This window comes from Lagenorhynchus albirostris, chromosome 13, assembly GCF_949774975.1.
Source record: "Lagenorhynchus albirostris chromosome 13, mLagAlb1.1, whole genome shotgun sequence".
Lineage (NCBI taxonomy): Eukaryota > Metazoa > Chordata > Mammalia > Artiodactyla > Delphinidae > Lagenorhynchus > Lagenorhynchus albirostris.
This window is the reverse complement of record NC_083107.1, coordinates 44,500,770-44,516,787: the sequence shown is the minus strand read 5'-3', so window position 1 is coordinate 44,516,787 and position 16,018 is coordinate 44,500,770. Positions and strand designations below refer to the sequence as shown.

Genomic DNA, 16,018 nt, shown 5'->3' with positions numbered 1-16,018 from the left:
AGAAAGTAACACACCATTGTGAAGCAACTGTACTCTAATAAAGATGGTAAAATAAATAAATAAAATTTTTTGGATGTCTTAAAAAAAAAGAGATGACATAGACACAGATTCTATCTCAAGTTATGTACTGTCTCACAGAAATGATAAATATACGTGATTCAAAATAGCATAAAGTGCCATAAGAGAAGTACAGATAAAGAGCCATGAGTAATCAAAGAAGGGGAAAACTACTTCAACTTGGTGGGGGATATGAGCTGTGCCTAAAAGATAAGGGAGGCTGTGACAATGAGATAACATGTAAAATAGCATTTCTTGGGCAGAAGAAAAAATATAACCAAAATTATGGAAATGAACAAGCAAGGGTGAGTAAGGTTCAGTGAATTATGGAAACAATTTACTTTGGAAGGAGGATTAGGTAAAAAAAAAAGAATAGTAGAAAAATGAGGTTACAGACATAGCCAAACTATGGAGAATCTTGAATGGTAAGCTGTATGTTTTTAAATATATTACTTCTAGCCAAGGCCATTACATCCAAATTTCACAAAAAAGAACAAATCACACATTTTAGGTCTATTTATAAGCATATTCATCTAATAGAAGAAAACTTTTTTCATACATAGGAAAACCACACACAAACACACATATAAGAATACTATTCCAAAGACATGAAAAACAACTTCAAGTAAAAACAGATAAGAATCCCCTTCTAAATTTACTGGGTTTTCTCACAGTTACAAATAATGTTAACAGATCCAGATTAATACACAATAATCTGAAAAAATTAACAGAACTGGATAATATCTTTCCGCTTAAGGGAAAGAGAAGCCAAAAGACATGTACTATAATAGCAGGATCGTTCTCTTCAACCTTTAATACCAACTAGTCAACAAGAATAAACTGTTAAGATCTCCCTTAGTAAAACCTCCCTATGTTCTAGACTAAAATAGAGAGTACAGACTCAAACAACAAAATACATACAATGTAATAACAAATATGTATGATACATAAACATCACCTAGACCTGAACTGGTAAACAAAATATCAGCTACAAAAATAAATTTTCAGGCAATTAAGGTAATTTGAAGATGGAATAGATATTTGATGATGTAATTATCGTTAGTATTCTTAGATGTGATAATGGCATTATGGTTATCAGGAAAATGTCCTTATTCTTATAAGTATTTAGCAGTGAAGTCACAACACATGCAGCTTATTTCAAAGGTTTTATTTATTTTTTCTTTTTTTGGTGGTATGCGGGCCTCTCACTGTTGTGGCCTCTCCCGTTGCAGAGCACAGGCTCCGGACGCGCAGGCTCAGCGGCCATGGCTCACGGGCCCAGCCGCTCCGCGGCATGTGGGATCCTCCCGGACCGGGGCACGAACCCGTGTCCCCTGCATCAGCAGGCGGACTCTCAACCACTGCGCCACCAGGGAAGCCCAAAAGGTTTTAGATTTAAAAGTATATAAAGAGAAAAAGAGTAAAGCAACTATGGCATAATGTTAATTATCGGACCCATGTGGAGAGTATATAAATGGTCACCATATTCTTTTTTTCTAACTTTTCTGTATGTTTGAAATTTTTCGAAAAATTTGGGGGGGGAACTAACCATTCCAGGCAATGTGAAACCACAGCTTGGAGAAAATTAAAAGACCTGGTTATTCTTTTTTTATATATAAATTTATTTATTTTATTTTTGGCTGCGTGGGTCTTCGTTGCTGTGCACAGGCTTTTCTTCAGCTGTGGGGAGCGGGGGCTACTCTTCATTGCAGGTTCGCGGGGCTTCACATAGCAGTGGCTTCTCTTGTTGCGAAGCATGGGCTCTAGGCGCACGGGCTTCAGTAGTTGTGGCACGTGGGCTCAGTAGTTGTGGCTCGCAGGCTTTAGAGCGTAGGCTCAGTAGTTGTGACTCACGAGCTTAGTTGCTCCGCAGTACGTGGGATCTTCCCGGACCAGGGCTCGAACCCGTGTTCCCTGCATTAGCAGGCGGATTCTTAACCACTGCGTCACCAGGGAAGCCCAGACCTGATTATTCCTAAATTAAGTTTTTCTTTGTGACATTTTCCTGCTGATTTCTTAAGAGCATAAATAATACTCCTTGAACCTGGATGTTCTAGCATTCTTTTATAAAGCTAAAGACTACCAAACAGAAATCCTCAAGAAAGAATAATCATTTGTTAAGGTTTCTGCTTTCACATACAGAAACACTGCACTGATGGTCCAAGTGAGCTTCCTAAACAGTATTTTGGAGCAGTAGCTCTAGCCTTCAGATCAAAACATTTTTTAGGATACTTGACCTGTTGGATAAACTCATGAAAGCTATTAAATTTCTCCCCAGAAAAATGTACACAGATCCCAAATCTTGTATACAACTTCAGGAGGTCTCACATATGGCTTCCAAAGCCTATACACGAGCTAAAAACCTTTGCCTACTCTTTTCTGAGTGACTCCTGAGAATACTAAAGATGAATAAGGTCGTTTCACGCAGAAAATTTAAATATGCAAGCAATTTTTGTTGAAATAATATTCAACAGCTCTTCTACAGGCACAAAACTTCTGTAGTAAACTTTCTGCTTTTATTCGACAGGTAGAAAGATTTTTTTTAATGTAAAAATAGATTACACTCCCTGCAAATCCAGTTTTCAAACCATAACAAAATGTCTTTCTACGTACCAACTGCGGTACCAATAAACAGCTCGCCTCCGTATCTAGACCACACCAGCCACGATTCCCACCCTCTCTCTTCTTCCTCTCTGCGTTTGAAAAACAGAAGACAGTTCCAATCTTAGAACCACAAAACCCATAAAAGGATTATGGGTAATGTAGTCCTCTGACCACGCGCACCTCAGGAAAAGTAGGGTGATTTATAGAGGCTGCTGAAAAAATCCATTGCTTAGTTCAGAGGAAGTCAATACTTCCGGATACCCTAAGCAAGCAAAAAAAAAATAATAATAACTGACTGAGCTGGAGTAGGAAAACATTCTTCGAACTGCAAGTCCCAGTGTGCTTTGCGTCCCCAAGCAGGGAGTGCAGACTTTGCGTCTGCGCAGCCGGTTTCTTGCGTCCGGAAAGCTGTAGTCCCTGCCTGCAGTTCAGAGACCACGCCGAGGGGACAGCCGCCGCCGCCGCCACCAAGGAGGAAGAGCAAGGGAAGGATGTGGGTTTTTGGTTACGGGTCCCTCATCTGGAAGGTGGACTTCCCCTATCAGGACAAGGTGGTTGGATATATCTCAGGCTACAGCAGGCGCTTCTGGCAGGGCAGCATCGACCACCGCGGGGTTCCCGGCAAGGTGAGGCGCTAACCAGTCCCCCACACTTACTGACCACGGCTCACTGCTCCCCATCTCCTGGCCCAGCTCTGTGGGACTTAACACCCCAACGGCCGAGTAAACTCATGAAATAGTTTATAATGCTTCTACCTCTCTCTGTGTCCCTTCCTCGGCCACCTGCCCCCGACTCCCTCTCAAACCAAAGGCAGTCCTTCCGAAGCCACTTGACATGCTTGGTGGTAGGTAGTTCTTGAAGAGGAAGAAGCGTGGGCGTAAACTCGCACAAGGCTAACGTGCTGGGAGGGGACCCCATCTCTTGGCAACTACTGCCCCCCCAAAAGGTGGGAAGATAAACCTTCCTGTCACCACGGAGTTGAAATACTAAAATCAACTAGCAAATTCAGCTTTTTTACAATTAAGTTTATTGGCATTTCTGCATTCTGCCAGGCTTTGACTGGTCTGAGTTTAAACGTGCATGTTATTTCTGGGGTTTTTTAGTATCTTTCCAAAGGTTTTATTTTATGACACCTAAGGTCACAGAAGAACTAGTTTCCAAAATTACCTTACTTTGATCACGTTGGTTGTCCGGTACTTCCCAAGTTAAGTGAGTCCCGCTTTGTTACCTAAATAGCAAAGTACCAATACTATATCCAGCATTATTTTAATGTTTTTTTCTCAGTGGTTCTCCTCTAAATTATAAATGCAAAATGTAAGTTCTTTGATCCATTTTTCAGTCAGCCATGCAGAGACATTTATCTTAATATATGTGAAAAGAGAGTAAGAGCTCACTGCTTTATGCAAATCAGCCTCATTTTGGCTGCAAAACAACTAATCCATAAGGAAAACTAAATTTTGAGTAACTGATAATTTGGATAAGTTGAACACTTCTTATAGTTAACCTCCTAACTTTTAGAAGAGTACAAAGTGTTTAATTGCTTACATATTCTCTAAAATACTCTGAGAGTTATATGAGCTTGATTACCACTTTTTTAAAAAAGAAATTAATATTGGCTCAAAAGCACAATATCTAAAATGCTAGAAATCAGATGTAGCAAGAGATTGAGGTTAATTCCAAAGAAATACCTGTAGCCTTGCATCATGGAAAAGGGAAGAGAGGAAGGCTGTAGTTTGCACCTGCTCATCAATGAGACATAGGATGGAAATCACAAAAAGTTAAAAGCTGTTCTACCTCAACTAGAGTTGGTGAATTAAGAATTTGGCTTTAAGGTAGACAGATGACTTGAAAACAGAGGGCTGATTTACCACAAATGCACATTTACAGGCCAACAGAAACTTCATGGCCAAGGTATCTCCAAGAGTGTTATAAAATAATATTTAAGACTTCAAAGAACTGAGTTAAATAAAATGCCTTTTGAGTTGTCAGATATGGGCACTTAAAACTGCCATTCTGAAGAAGAATGCCTTAACCCAGGCTTCAATTTCAATGACCAAGTATTAATTACTTACGAGCACGGTTATATAGCATATTTTACTGCTCTAGTCTCAACCAAAATGTTTGTTTGGTACACAGCATAATGAGTTATGTACACCGTCAAAACAAACCGATGATAAGAAACTGTCATGCCAATACAACAGTTCATGAGTCTTTAAAAAAGAAGAAGGTAGCTATAAAAGCCAATATCTCTCTTTTTACTTAAATATACTAAAATATAGGGCAGGAAATTTGGGGAAAAAAACTGCAGTGGCTAATAGTTTGATACCTACTTTTATTTAAAGAATCCATCCTAGCATATTAAAGGAAAGCCTAAGGCACTAAACATTTTCTAAATATAATGTTCTATTAAGAAAACTGGAAAGAACATTATCTTACTTCACATTTTTTATTATAATGGATCACCAGCCTTTTATAAATATTAACTGTCTGACAAACAAGAATATAAAAGGCTACAGAAATATCTAGCAAATTAGAATAACGTAAATGCTATATAGGACTATGTTTTTACAGCAACATATGCTTCTAGTGAGCATATGATCATTACATATGAAACGTGATATTATTAAACAAATGTTGGACTCATTTCCACATAGTGCAATGTGACATTTGTAGGAAAAATACCAAACTTACTTTCTTTACTAAATTATGCTTTCTTTTTAGCTTCATTTAACTTTAGTATCTTCCTAAGTTTAATTAAGCATCTCATTTATTTCTAACAAAACTGGCCAGTTCTCATCAAATTAAGGATTTATTTAAATGTGAAAAAATTTTCATATCAGAAAGGATATATTTCAATTTCAAAAAGAGAAAACATTTTAACACAAGAGATAATCATGAATATTTACTAAATCCCTCACTTTTCTAGATGTAGATCAGAAACATTACTCATTACCCAATGAAAGCACCCATCATGACTCATATTTCACAGCATACTCCAATCCCATTCAGCTTCCAAGATCCCTTCTTCAGTTTCAATACCCCCAAAACACATTTAAGTGCATTTACAAATTTACATTGTTTCCCAATAATATATTTTATTTTAGGGACAAACAGCTTAAATTTTAGAAAATATTTCTGAGTCAATATATCAGTAGTGCCAAGAGTCAATGTCTGTTTCATCCATAAGCAGTCACAGGGACAAATCTATTTTCCCTTAATGACTCCCTATATATGCTCTTTGTTTTCTGTTTCAATTGCCACCACCTACATCGAGGACTTTACTACCTCTCCTCCTTTCAACAATTACTACTGAGTACTCACATGTAAGTGGGAGACACCTATGCAAACAACAATACCTGATAAGTGCTATAAGGGAAATGAATAAAAGGAGCAATGAGAGTTTAGAAGGAGCTGCTGCAAAGTCATCTGGGCAGACAGCCAAGCCTTTATGGAGAGAGTGGTGGGAGGATATCCAAGGGATTCTAAAGAAGGAAAGGCATTCCACACTGGGAACTAGTAAATCCAAAGATGTGAGTGTCTGTAAAAGTTATAAATAATTCATTACAGCTTGAGAGGGAAAGTGGTTAAGAAATGAGGTTTGTAGTTAACTCATGCAAAATAATTATTTTATCCTGTAGAATATTACAACCCTGAAAAATTCAAAGCACAGAAGTGAGTGGCCCAATTTTTGCACCAGAAAGTCAATCTAGGGCCAAGTAGAGAACAGTCTGGAGGCAGGCAGCGAAATCCCTAAGGAGACAACTGAAGGATGAAGAGAAACCAGATTCAGAAGATAATCAGAAGATAGAGCTACCAAAAATTGGTGACTAGTCTGGTGAAAGGGGAAGGAAAGAAAAGGTGGAATGCAGAACTTGTCCCCTCCACCACTAACATTTCTTACGCACAGTCCACCTCTTTCGCACTTGAACGTGCATACTATATACTTTACCACACCATCTTCCCAAAGCACTTCTTTTATCATGACAGTCACCTACTACTCAAGTGCTACAGTAGCTCTTCATTTCCTTTTTCTCCCAAATTTCAGTGGCTTCTTCTTTTCCATTGACCCCCAGTTTCAACTCCAATCTCAAATCTGACTCTATCCTATTTCTCCACTTATGTTTCTGAGTCATCTTCCATACATGGAGGACCCTCTGCTAAAGTCAGACACTTGGCCTGGTATAATCTTGCTTCTAGACCCTCACTCATAAATCATGAGTCACAGTGCCCTTTTGCCAAAATTTTGTCCTTCTTTCTGACCACCCAAGACTCAGAATTCTTACTGCACTTAATAAACAGTATACATCATAGCCCTTAAGTATTCTCTACCTATTTCACATGTTAAGTTCATATTCCAGAATTACAATATAAGCTCTTGAAAGCAGGAATCAAGGTTTTATCTTCTCTACAGCACAGAATGGGTATTCAATAAATAGCTCCATATTCACTTTGATATTGAAGGTAACATGGCAACAGCTACATGACCCACACCAATATATGTATCCTCACTTTAGCATTATCTTAAATAGAAAATAAGTCAAATATAAATGTCCAACAATACAAGAATGTTTAAATTATAGTTGACAGTAGAATATTATGCAACTATTAAAATGGATGAGAAGACAAACAGTAAAATATAATTAAATAAAAAACATAATCCAAAATTCTATGTGTTCCGTGATTATGAATTATCTATACAAATGGACAAAGACTAGAAGGAAATAGCAACAAGGATGACACAAATATCTGAATGATGTAAGTTCGCTATGTGCCACACGATAGGCATACAAGTAGGTAAAATTGTGGCTTACAACTCAACTTTCTAATGATAACATGTCAGTAGACACAGACTTTGGCACCAGGTAGGAATTGTATTTGCAAAAAAAAAATGCAAATTCTTAGACTGCTCCATACCTACAGAATCAGGAACTACCTCCAGGTAATTCTCATCTACACTTAAGTTTGAGAACCACTTCCCAATAGGAAAGCACCCTGGAATGTCATGTTTTGTTCCTCAGTGAAACTATAGCAATCTTTTTTTCCTGAAGAGAAAAAAGTGATCACAACATTTATTTATAATTGCTTCTTCCTTTTGCTTTTCATTTTAGATGAGCCTTAGTCACATGTGTGTGTTTTTTAATATATCCATTCTAAGTGAACATAATATACCTGTTATATACAAATTAAAGAGAATCTTTTAGAAAGGCCAAGATAATTTGGATAAGGTAGACTCTCTTAATTCATTTTAAAATTTATCATAAAAAATAAGTACTTTTGAAAAAGTGTTTAGTATGAGCAAACAAAGTTAAAAAATTCCATGTCAACAGTAAGTTGCTAATGCTCAGTTATTGAACTTTAATTCGGGAAAAAAAATATTTTTTTTTTTTACTTTTTTAAAACAGCCCGGAAGAGTTGTGACTCTTGTTGAAGATCCTGCGGTATGGTATAATTATTCTTTTTTGTATAGTCTTTAATCGTAAAATGTTAAGATGTTTCTCAGTTTTAATAATCAATGAAATTTTATTAGCAGTCATCACAGACAATTTGAACTACACTGGGTCTAGAATTCCTCTCTGTATTTGTTGTATTTCTTTTCATCTGTTGGGAAAAGCTGAAATACAGAATTCAAGGTAGACAACAAAAAAAACAATGGCATATAGTCTCATTTTTCCTTTCTTGATGAGTTTATTGACTGAGAATTTTGTGGTCTCCTTTGAAATTAATGGAGCCTGCCCTCAGACAGACTACCACTAAGAATCAAATGAAACCCTAAAGCTTTCCTCACATTTGCTAGGATTCTAATATTTCAGCAAAAATCCCAGTCATGAACTATCACTTTCTTTACTGCCTAATTTTATCAAGAGCACAAGAGGTTTTTTAAAGTTTAGAGCACTAGAAAACTTTTATTTACCTGGTAGTTCTCTGTTTCTTAAATATTTTCAATCATTTTACTGAGATCCAAATTTTATATTATGAAGTTAAATATTTAACTTTAGAAAGGACTCTGATATATAAAATCAAGCAGCTAGCAACAGCAGATGCATGGTGAAATTATGAAACGCTTTCATAACTTACATTAGGAAAAGCATCTATAAAAATGGCTTCAAACTGGTAAAACTCCTAATTAGAGTTAATAAAACCACTTTGTTTCTATAGAATGTTAATTTATTCAAGATGCTTAGCAACCTAAAGTTTAATAATCAAGTTAATAATTAAAGGTTGTCAAGAAACTAGAAAATCTGTGTTACAAACTATAAATCTTGCTTATATCACAGATATTTTATTAATACTACAAAGAATCTTTGCAGCTGAAGTACACTGCTTTTACTGACACTGTTCATGGGCTCTCTTGACAAAGAGGTTGCCATTTAGTATTCTGGATGGAGTAATTTACAAAGGATATTTGAAAGTTTAGGCAGTGAAGAAATGAACAGATAAATGAACCTATCGCCTTAATAGTTGATTACTTTATTACAGAGCTTTTAAAATACAGAACACTTTCTGCAAATAAGAGAACACCAAATATATAAGTGATACTCACCTCCAGCTGAAGGGGGTTGGGGGTCAAACCCCTCCCAGCCAGCACGCCAACACTTATATCCAGAAGCCCTGAAGTAGGCTTCAGGGTGGCTACAACACTCCCTGAAGCAGTTTGGAAACTGCTGCCCCTATACCATCAGTGAAATGTTTATGGATTTAAAGCTTTAGAACTATATTTAATGACTAAATGAAGACCTGGTATTTTAATTTCAGTCCCATTAGTTAAAAGACAAAATTTGAAAAACTTAAAGATAAATATCCTGGTATACAAGGAAATCATTTATTCAGATTGAAGAATGTAAAATGCTGATTTCCTTTACTGTTTAGTATATACCTGTTTGGTGCACATTAAGTGAGGCAAAACTGCACTGATTTCTAAGAATATACAAGATATTTTCTTACATCATAATATATCTTCACCTATTTTAGCCTTGTAAAAACTAAATAATATATTCTTTTCATTTTTCAACAGGGTTGTGTATGGGGTGTTGCTTACAGACTGCCAGTAGGAAAGGAAGAAGAAGTAAAAGCATACCTTGACTTCAGAGAGAAAGGAGGCTACAGGACCACAACAGTCAATTTTTATCCAAAAGATTCCACAACAGAACCATTCACTGTGTTGCTATATATTGGAACATGTGATAATCCTAATTATCTTGGTCCTGCACCTCTGGAAGACATTGCTGAACAAATTTTTAATGCAGCTGGTCCAAGTGGAAAAAATACAGAATATCTTTTTGAACTTGCAAATTCCATTAGAAGCCTTGTGCCAGAAGATGCAGATGAGCATCTTTTCTCTTTGGAAAAATTAGTAAAGGAATGTTTAGAAGGAAAACAGAACTTCAATTGCTTAAAAAGACCTAACTGACTTTTCCCAACAAGCAGAGCTTTTAGTCCTCAGAGAACAGCACAATGGCATTATGATTTGTAAACGTGTTTACTTGAAAATCTTAGTTGTGTTTAATGTTGTAGTCAAGATATCATCTAAATTTATAGTTTAATTGCAAGTGGCCTGAAACACATACATATTCAAGATATTGGGGTATAGTTAAAGAAAAAATTTGTTTCAATAATATAATGATTTTCCAGCTATGTGATATTAAATACTTGCTCATGAGAAGTGAGTTCTTTAGAAAAATATGATGAAGGACTCAGTTCAGAACTTGTTTTTACCTGAGTAAATATAATTCTGTTATTTCATACCACAGTACTATTTTGAAGTTGTAGAGAATTAAACCAAAAGACCAGTAAATATAATAAGGTTATACCTTCAATATATTCCCATACATCAACTCTGTAATCATGGTTTAAAATAAATAAGCTTAAAATAACATGTAATTAGAAACGTATGGTAATATAGATAAGATTTGGGCCTTGAATGTGAATCTCCTTATGTAGGTATTAAATGAAATCCTCTCCAATTTAAGCCAAAATATGCATTTTAATATAAAAATTTCCTTGGAATTATAATGTACTATACCTCTCCATTTTTGAATAAATGTATTTTACTACATGGAAAAAACCCTTTCAGCAAGAAAAGCACAAATTATACAAATCATGTCTACTAACAATGTAGTCTAGTCTGTCACTCACTTTGTATTAATCTTATACTGAAACTTAAAAAAAAAAAGATGGGCTATCTGATATTACAAATTAACAAACATATAATGAAAGTTTGCTGTTTGAAATGGTGTTTAGAATTGTAATATTTTAAAGAAGTGGTATTACCTGATCATTTGCTACACAACTTTTTTTTTCCTTCTTACATCTTGTCACCTAAAGGTATCCACTAAATAGTGTTGATGATGCTACTCAAGTAGGAAACATATATGTGCATTATTAACTCATGTAAAAGTAACTTTGATTCAAACTAATCAGATTATTTCTTATTATAGGTGATATCCTTCTCAACAGGACATATAGTCTCTGTTATATAGTCAACATGAAAAGAATTTCAGTATCACATTAAGTCTAATGTGAAACTAATAATTAGTACAGAAGTTTTTCATGTAAAATAAAATAAAGCTGTCCTACATAGTAGGAACAGTAGTCCTTTTCAGGTTTTTTTAAATCAACACATTACTTGATAATTTACTCAGCTACATAACTATTTTAAATATTTTCCAACATGTTCAATATTAGTTTTCTAGAAGGCATTTCACTTGTCCTGTACAACAGGAAGAATACTAACATTCATTAATGAATACCTCATAAGGATGTACTAGGCACTATACATACAGAATCATCCTCTGAGCATGTTTCCATAGTGACTTGCACACAATTAACACATCTAGTAAGCAGCAGAAGTCCATGTCTCTGCTAAAGCACAAGATCTTTCTACAATATATTTAAAAATCCACTTGAATTTAACTGTCTTTACTAACCTGCATCTCTTTTTCAAGAGGTAAACACGATTTAACTTTTTGTGTAACGACATAGTACGTGACTTGTTACATAGAGATGTTAATTTTGATAGATGCATACAGATTTCCACAAATATAATGAGCCTATCCAAGATTCACATGCCATAGCTCAGAATCACATAGGTGTATTCAGAGATCCAGCCTTAGTGACTCTTCTACCATTTAATGTATAACTATGTTATGAAATATCAAGGGAGAGGGATTACTTTGGGTTCCCCATTTATGTGTCTTTCTAGACTCTCAGTTAGAAGTTAATTAGAAAATACACATGTGGTATACCATCAATATTTATAGGGAAGCCATGATCCAAATAGCCCAGGGACAGGGACCTTTCATTTTCAGTGGGATGGAGAGAAACATGACTAAAATGGAGAAGATAAACAATACTGAATTAAAGAGAAGCTAGGGTTTGGAGCCCACAAGCTAGTAAGAATCATAAAGGTACTAAGTTATCTAGAGCATAACATTTTTGTTAGCAAAACTGCAAGTCTCTTTATAGCCCTTGGAGGTCACTTTCAAAACAGTCTCTCTCATTCTGCCCTCATCACACACACATAACTCAGACTCTCATTCCTCAGAGAATAAATCTTATTAGCTAGGTGTTCAGTTTTAGGAATTCAAGAAAAGTATGAATGTAAACCCTACATAGAGAAAATAAACCTTTAATGTAAATCTCTAATGGAGTAGATTTTTTAAAGTAGGTCTTTCTACTCCTACTCCAGGCCACTATTATATTTCCTTTCCTCACTCCCAAACAAATAACACATTCACTCTTCAGTCTACCAAGAACTGTAAGCACAGTCTAGATACCACCTGCATACATAAAAAGTTATCACTTAGGGAAACGAAGGTTGCTGTGATGTCAACTCTGAATATTTGAAAGCATGAAGGTGATCTATTCCTTCAAGACTGATTTTAAAACATTTTATAGTCAACATTTTATTCTATTATATTAGATCTCTCTTTTCCATAAAAACATATCTTTTTAAAATTATAACTTTGGAAGAGTTGTGAATATAAATGTAAGCATCATCCTCCTATAATTTACATCCCTGATTCTAAGTCAGTTATATGATAAATGTGCTTAAAATTCCCTCTCATCATATCACATCGAAATCTACGTATCCAATAGGGTATTCCAATTATGCCTATCTTTTTCAACAAAAATACTGTGACTATATTTTCTATGAATTTATTCAGCTTTTAACAATCTATTTTTATGAATTTCTAAAACTTTAAAATAAACTCACCCTAGGCACACATTAAAAATTCAACGATTAGCAAATGATTTTTTAATCCTGTGGCTACTCTTCAAAGAATTTGAACTCCTGAAAAAGTACTAAAATTATTCTTCTAAATGTCAAATTTATATGATGAAAATTAGCTTTACTGAATTTCAGGGTTGTTTAATTCTTCTTAATGTTCATTTTACCTTTTTAAAATATTATATAGTTCAGTACCAACTTCTGGGTAGTTTTATTTAACTGTACTGAACCTCCCTGTCTTTATAAGTGGTTAGCCAATGCACATACATCTGGAAAAACCACCACTTAACCCTACAATTTCTTTCACTCTTCTAGCTTTCCTATCCTTTGCAGGAATTTTTAAACTACAGTGTTCTATTTCCTTATCAACTCATTTCAGTGTCCCTCCAATCTAATTTTACTCTGCTGTACTCTACCCAATCAGTGTAGTCTCAGGTCTCCAATGACCCCTTTCTGATTCAACCCAAAGATCTCAGTCCTTCATTCTTCTTTACAACTCTGACACATCAGACACTAGTGACTGTATCACTAAGGCCAAAAAGAAGAACATTTCATTGCATTTCTATTTACATCTTTGACTACTGTTTATCAGATGCACAAACTCATCAAACCCTAGGCTTCAATTACCATCTTTATTTAGAAAACGTCCAATCTCTAGCCTACTCCCTCAAACTCTTTACAAATCTGTAAGCCTTATATGTAAGGTACCTCCAGTTGAGCTATATAAACACCTGAAACTTAGTGTATTAAAAACATAATTCATCTCCTTTCCCAAAGAAAACTGTTGTCCCACATTACTTCCCTGTACATGACACACATTAAATGTTGAACAATGGACAGAACAGAAAATACAACAAACAAGTTTAAAATATCACCAATTCACAGGCTTTTGCAGAAAATATTTTCACAATTTTTACAAAATGTAGTTGTGTTCCTTGTTTATAATAAATTTTAGCATTTTATTTAAAATTTTATATAACTCAAAGCAAAGTGAGCAGAGAAGCCCTGAAGCCTATCTGTGATATGACTTAAAAGTTATGTGTTGGTAAGACCTATCCTTCAAGTATGAGCTGCAACGTTTCTCAACTAAAATAAGAACCTTATAATACCGCAAGAGCCAAGAGTTTCTTACACCTTCTGCTTGCCTCCAATCTTATTTCTTCTTTCCAGCACATATTCTTCTCTGTACTCAGAATTATCTTTCTAAAATATGAAACTAATCTAGTCAGTAATCAAAATGCCTCCCAGGGCATACAAAATAAAGTTCAAATTCTTTAATCTGGTATTCAGCTACATACAACCTGGTGTCAGCATATTTGTCACATTTCACTTCCCACTAGTGCACATCCCCCATGTTCTAGTCACACCATCATCCTCAACCATTAAGACCTAGCAAAAAAGAGGGACTAATGATAGGTGGCAAGCAATCACCATGCAGCAAGACTACTAAGATAAAAAAGATAGCTCCCAGCTATCAAGAACCACATTTGGTGGAGAGACACACAAGCAAGCAAATCAATGTTACTTACCAGAAAGGCTGGGACATAAGATCAGAGAAAGCTTCACAGAAAAAAATAAATTGTTGCTCATGTATCAAAGAATAGTAGTTAACGCTTATGGAGCACTTACTATAAATGCCAAAATCTATTCCTAGTACTTTACACATATTATTCCCCAATGAGAGACAAAAAGAGTTTAACTTAAACAAACATTAATAATAACTATCATTGAATACTTACAACATGCCAGGCACTGTGCTAAGCACTAAAAAGGAACAAAATGGAATTAAGGTCTTTAATTTTGGGGAAAGAAAAAAAAAAAAACAGTGAGAGATGGCAGGTTTTTCATTTTGTACCTCCACTGGTAAGTTTTAACCCCAATGAGATTCTTTCCTGAAACAGGACAAAGTTAAAAGAATTTTTTACAAAGATTCATTTAATTACCCGTATTCTAAAGTCATAATTTTTAAAAATTTAAACAGATGTGTTTTGCCCAATATTCTCAACAACATTGATTGATTTATTCAACATATACCTATCAATTACCTACTTTGTGTAAGACAAACTAAAGCATATGCATTTTCTTCCACTTCCTAGCAAAATCCCACTGAAGTGCATTCATGCATTCTAGAAGGAGAGCAGATGGGATTATATTGAGGATTAAGCCAGTGCAGAGAAAACCACAGTCTAGAACAAACATGCAGGTGCACCTATATGCATGTGTACACACAAGAAAGCTGCAGCCATGCAGAAGCCTTTCCTGCCAGGAGAGTCTGAAGAAATACCAAACCTAGATACAGCAGAAAGGGGCTGTAGGACAAAAATCAGGATTCTTATAATATGTATATTAGATAGCCAAGCCAAACCTTTTATCTTACTCCTTTACACACAGAATGTCTAGGAGCAACAATGCTGGTTTTCAGCTAAAACCACAACTTTTTTTTTTTTTTTAATTTAACAATCTACCCTGAAAGCATTAGAACATCTTCATGCTCCACAACAAAGCCTTCCTTACTTGGGCACAGGGTGGAGGGAGAAGAGGAAGAGGCAGCTGTTTTCCTGCGTTTCACCCATGGACTCTAAAGTGAGGCACAACAGTTGATACCCTGCTCACTTACAAAGAGTTCAAGAATCCTTTGTTTGTTTGTTTTTTTAATTTTTGAGGAAGAGGAAAAGCAAAAGCACAAAAGGGTGAAAATAATCAACTCACCTTAAGGAAGCAGAGCTTTTAAACTTATAGATGTTTAAAGTTTGTAAGTGCTATCCTCAAAGAAATTCATGAAGACATTGCATCTATTAAAAATGAGCAACTGGAAACTATGGAAACAGGAAAAAAAAGAAACACTGACGAAAGATATTCAAAAAGGAGAACTGATAGTCAAAGGAAATAGATCTCTTGAATTGATCTTCCACATTACCTAATTTTTTTTGTCCTTTTTCTCTCTGTTTGGAAGAATCTATCTAAATGGTATTCTGAATAGAAAAGAGAAAATGAAGGAGAACAAAATTTAATAAGTGAACAAATGGGACTCATGGAGTGCAATGAAGGATAAATGAAAAAAGATCCACATCTAGAAAGAAATACTCTCATAAAGTATGATAAAACCAATGATAAAGAAAAAGAGTCTAA

General features: G+C 35.2%; 2 protein-coding genes across 5 annotated transcripts in view; one reads left to right on the top strand and one right to left on the bottom strand.

The window, feature by feature from the left end:
• ASB3 (ankyrin repeat and SOCS box containing 3) overlaps nucleotides 1–16,018 on the bottom strand; it is a 95,288-nt gene that overhangs the window by 70,450 nt on the left and 8,820 nt on the right. The window contains exon 2 of one of the 3 annotated variants that reach the window (XM_060169966.1): nucleotides 15,599–15,705. The exons of 1 other annotated variant lie outside the window; for it this stretch is intronic. Coding sequence is in view for 1 of the 2 variants with exons in the window: in XM_060169964.1 (XP_060025947.1) it covers nucleotides 14,629–14,633 (5 nt within the window). In the remaining variant the exon portion in view is untranslated. Of the gene's footprint in view, nucleotides 1–14,628; nucleotides 14,659–15,598; nucleotides 15,706–16,018 lie in introns of those variants that run through there. One more of the 3 variants, XM_060169964.1, reaches the window with a different exon arrangement.
• CHAC2 (ChaC glutathione specific gamma-glutamylcyclotransferase 2) lies at nucleotides 3,070–10,657 on the top strand. Of its 2 annotated transcripts, XM_060169241.1 has the most exons (3): nucleotides 3,070–3,287; nucleotides 8,064–8,099; nucleotides 9,674–10,657. In XM_060169241.1, exons 1-3 carry the CDS (start codon nucleotides 3,153–3,155, stop codon nucleotides 10,067–10,069), a joined length of 567 nt encoding a protein of 188 aa, XP_060025224.1. In that variant the 5' UTR covers nucleotides 3,070–3,152; the 3' UTR covers nucleotides 10,070–10,657. The 2 variants fall into 2 exon arrangements, with proteins under 2 accessions (XP_060025224.1, XP_060025225.1); XM_060169242.1 differs by lacking the exon at nucleotides 8,064–8,099.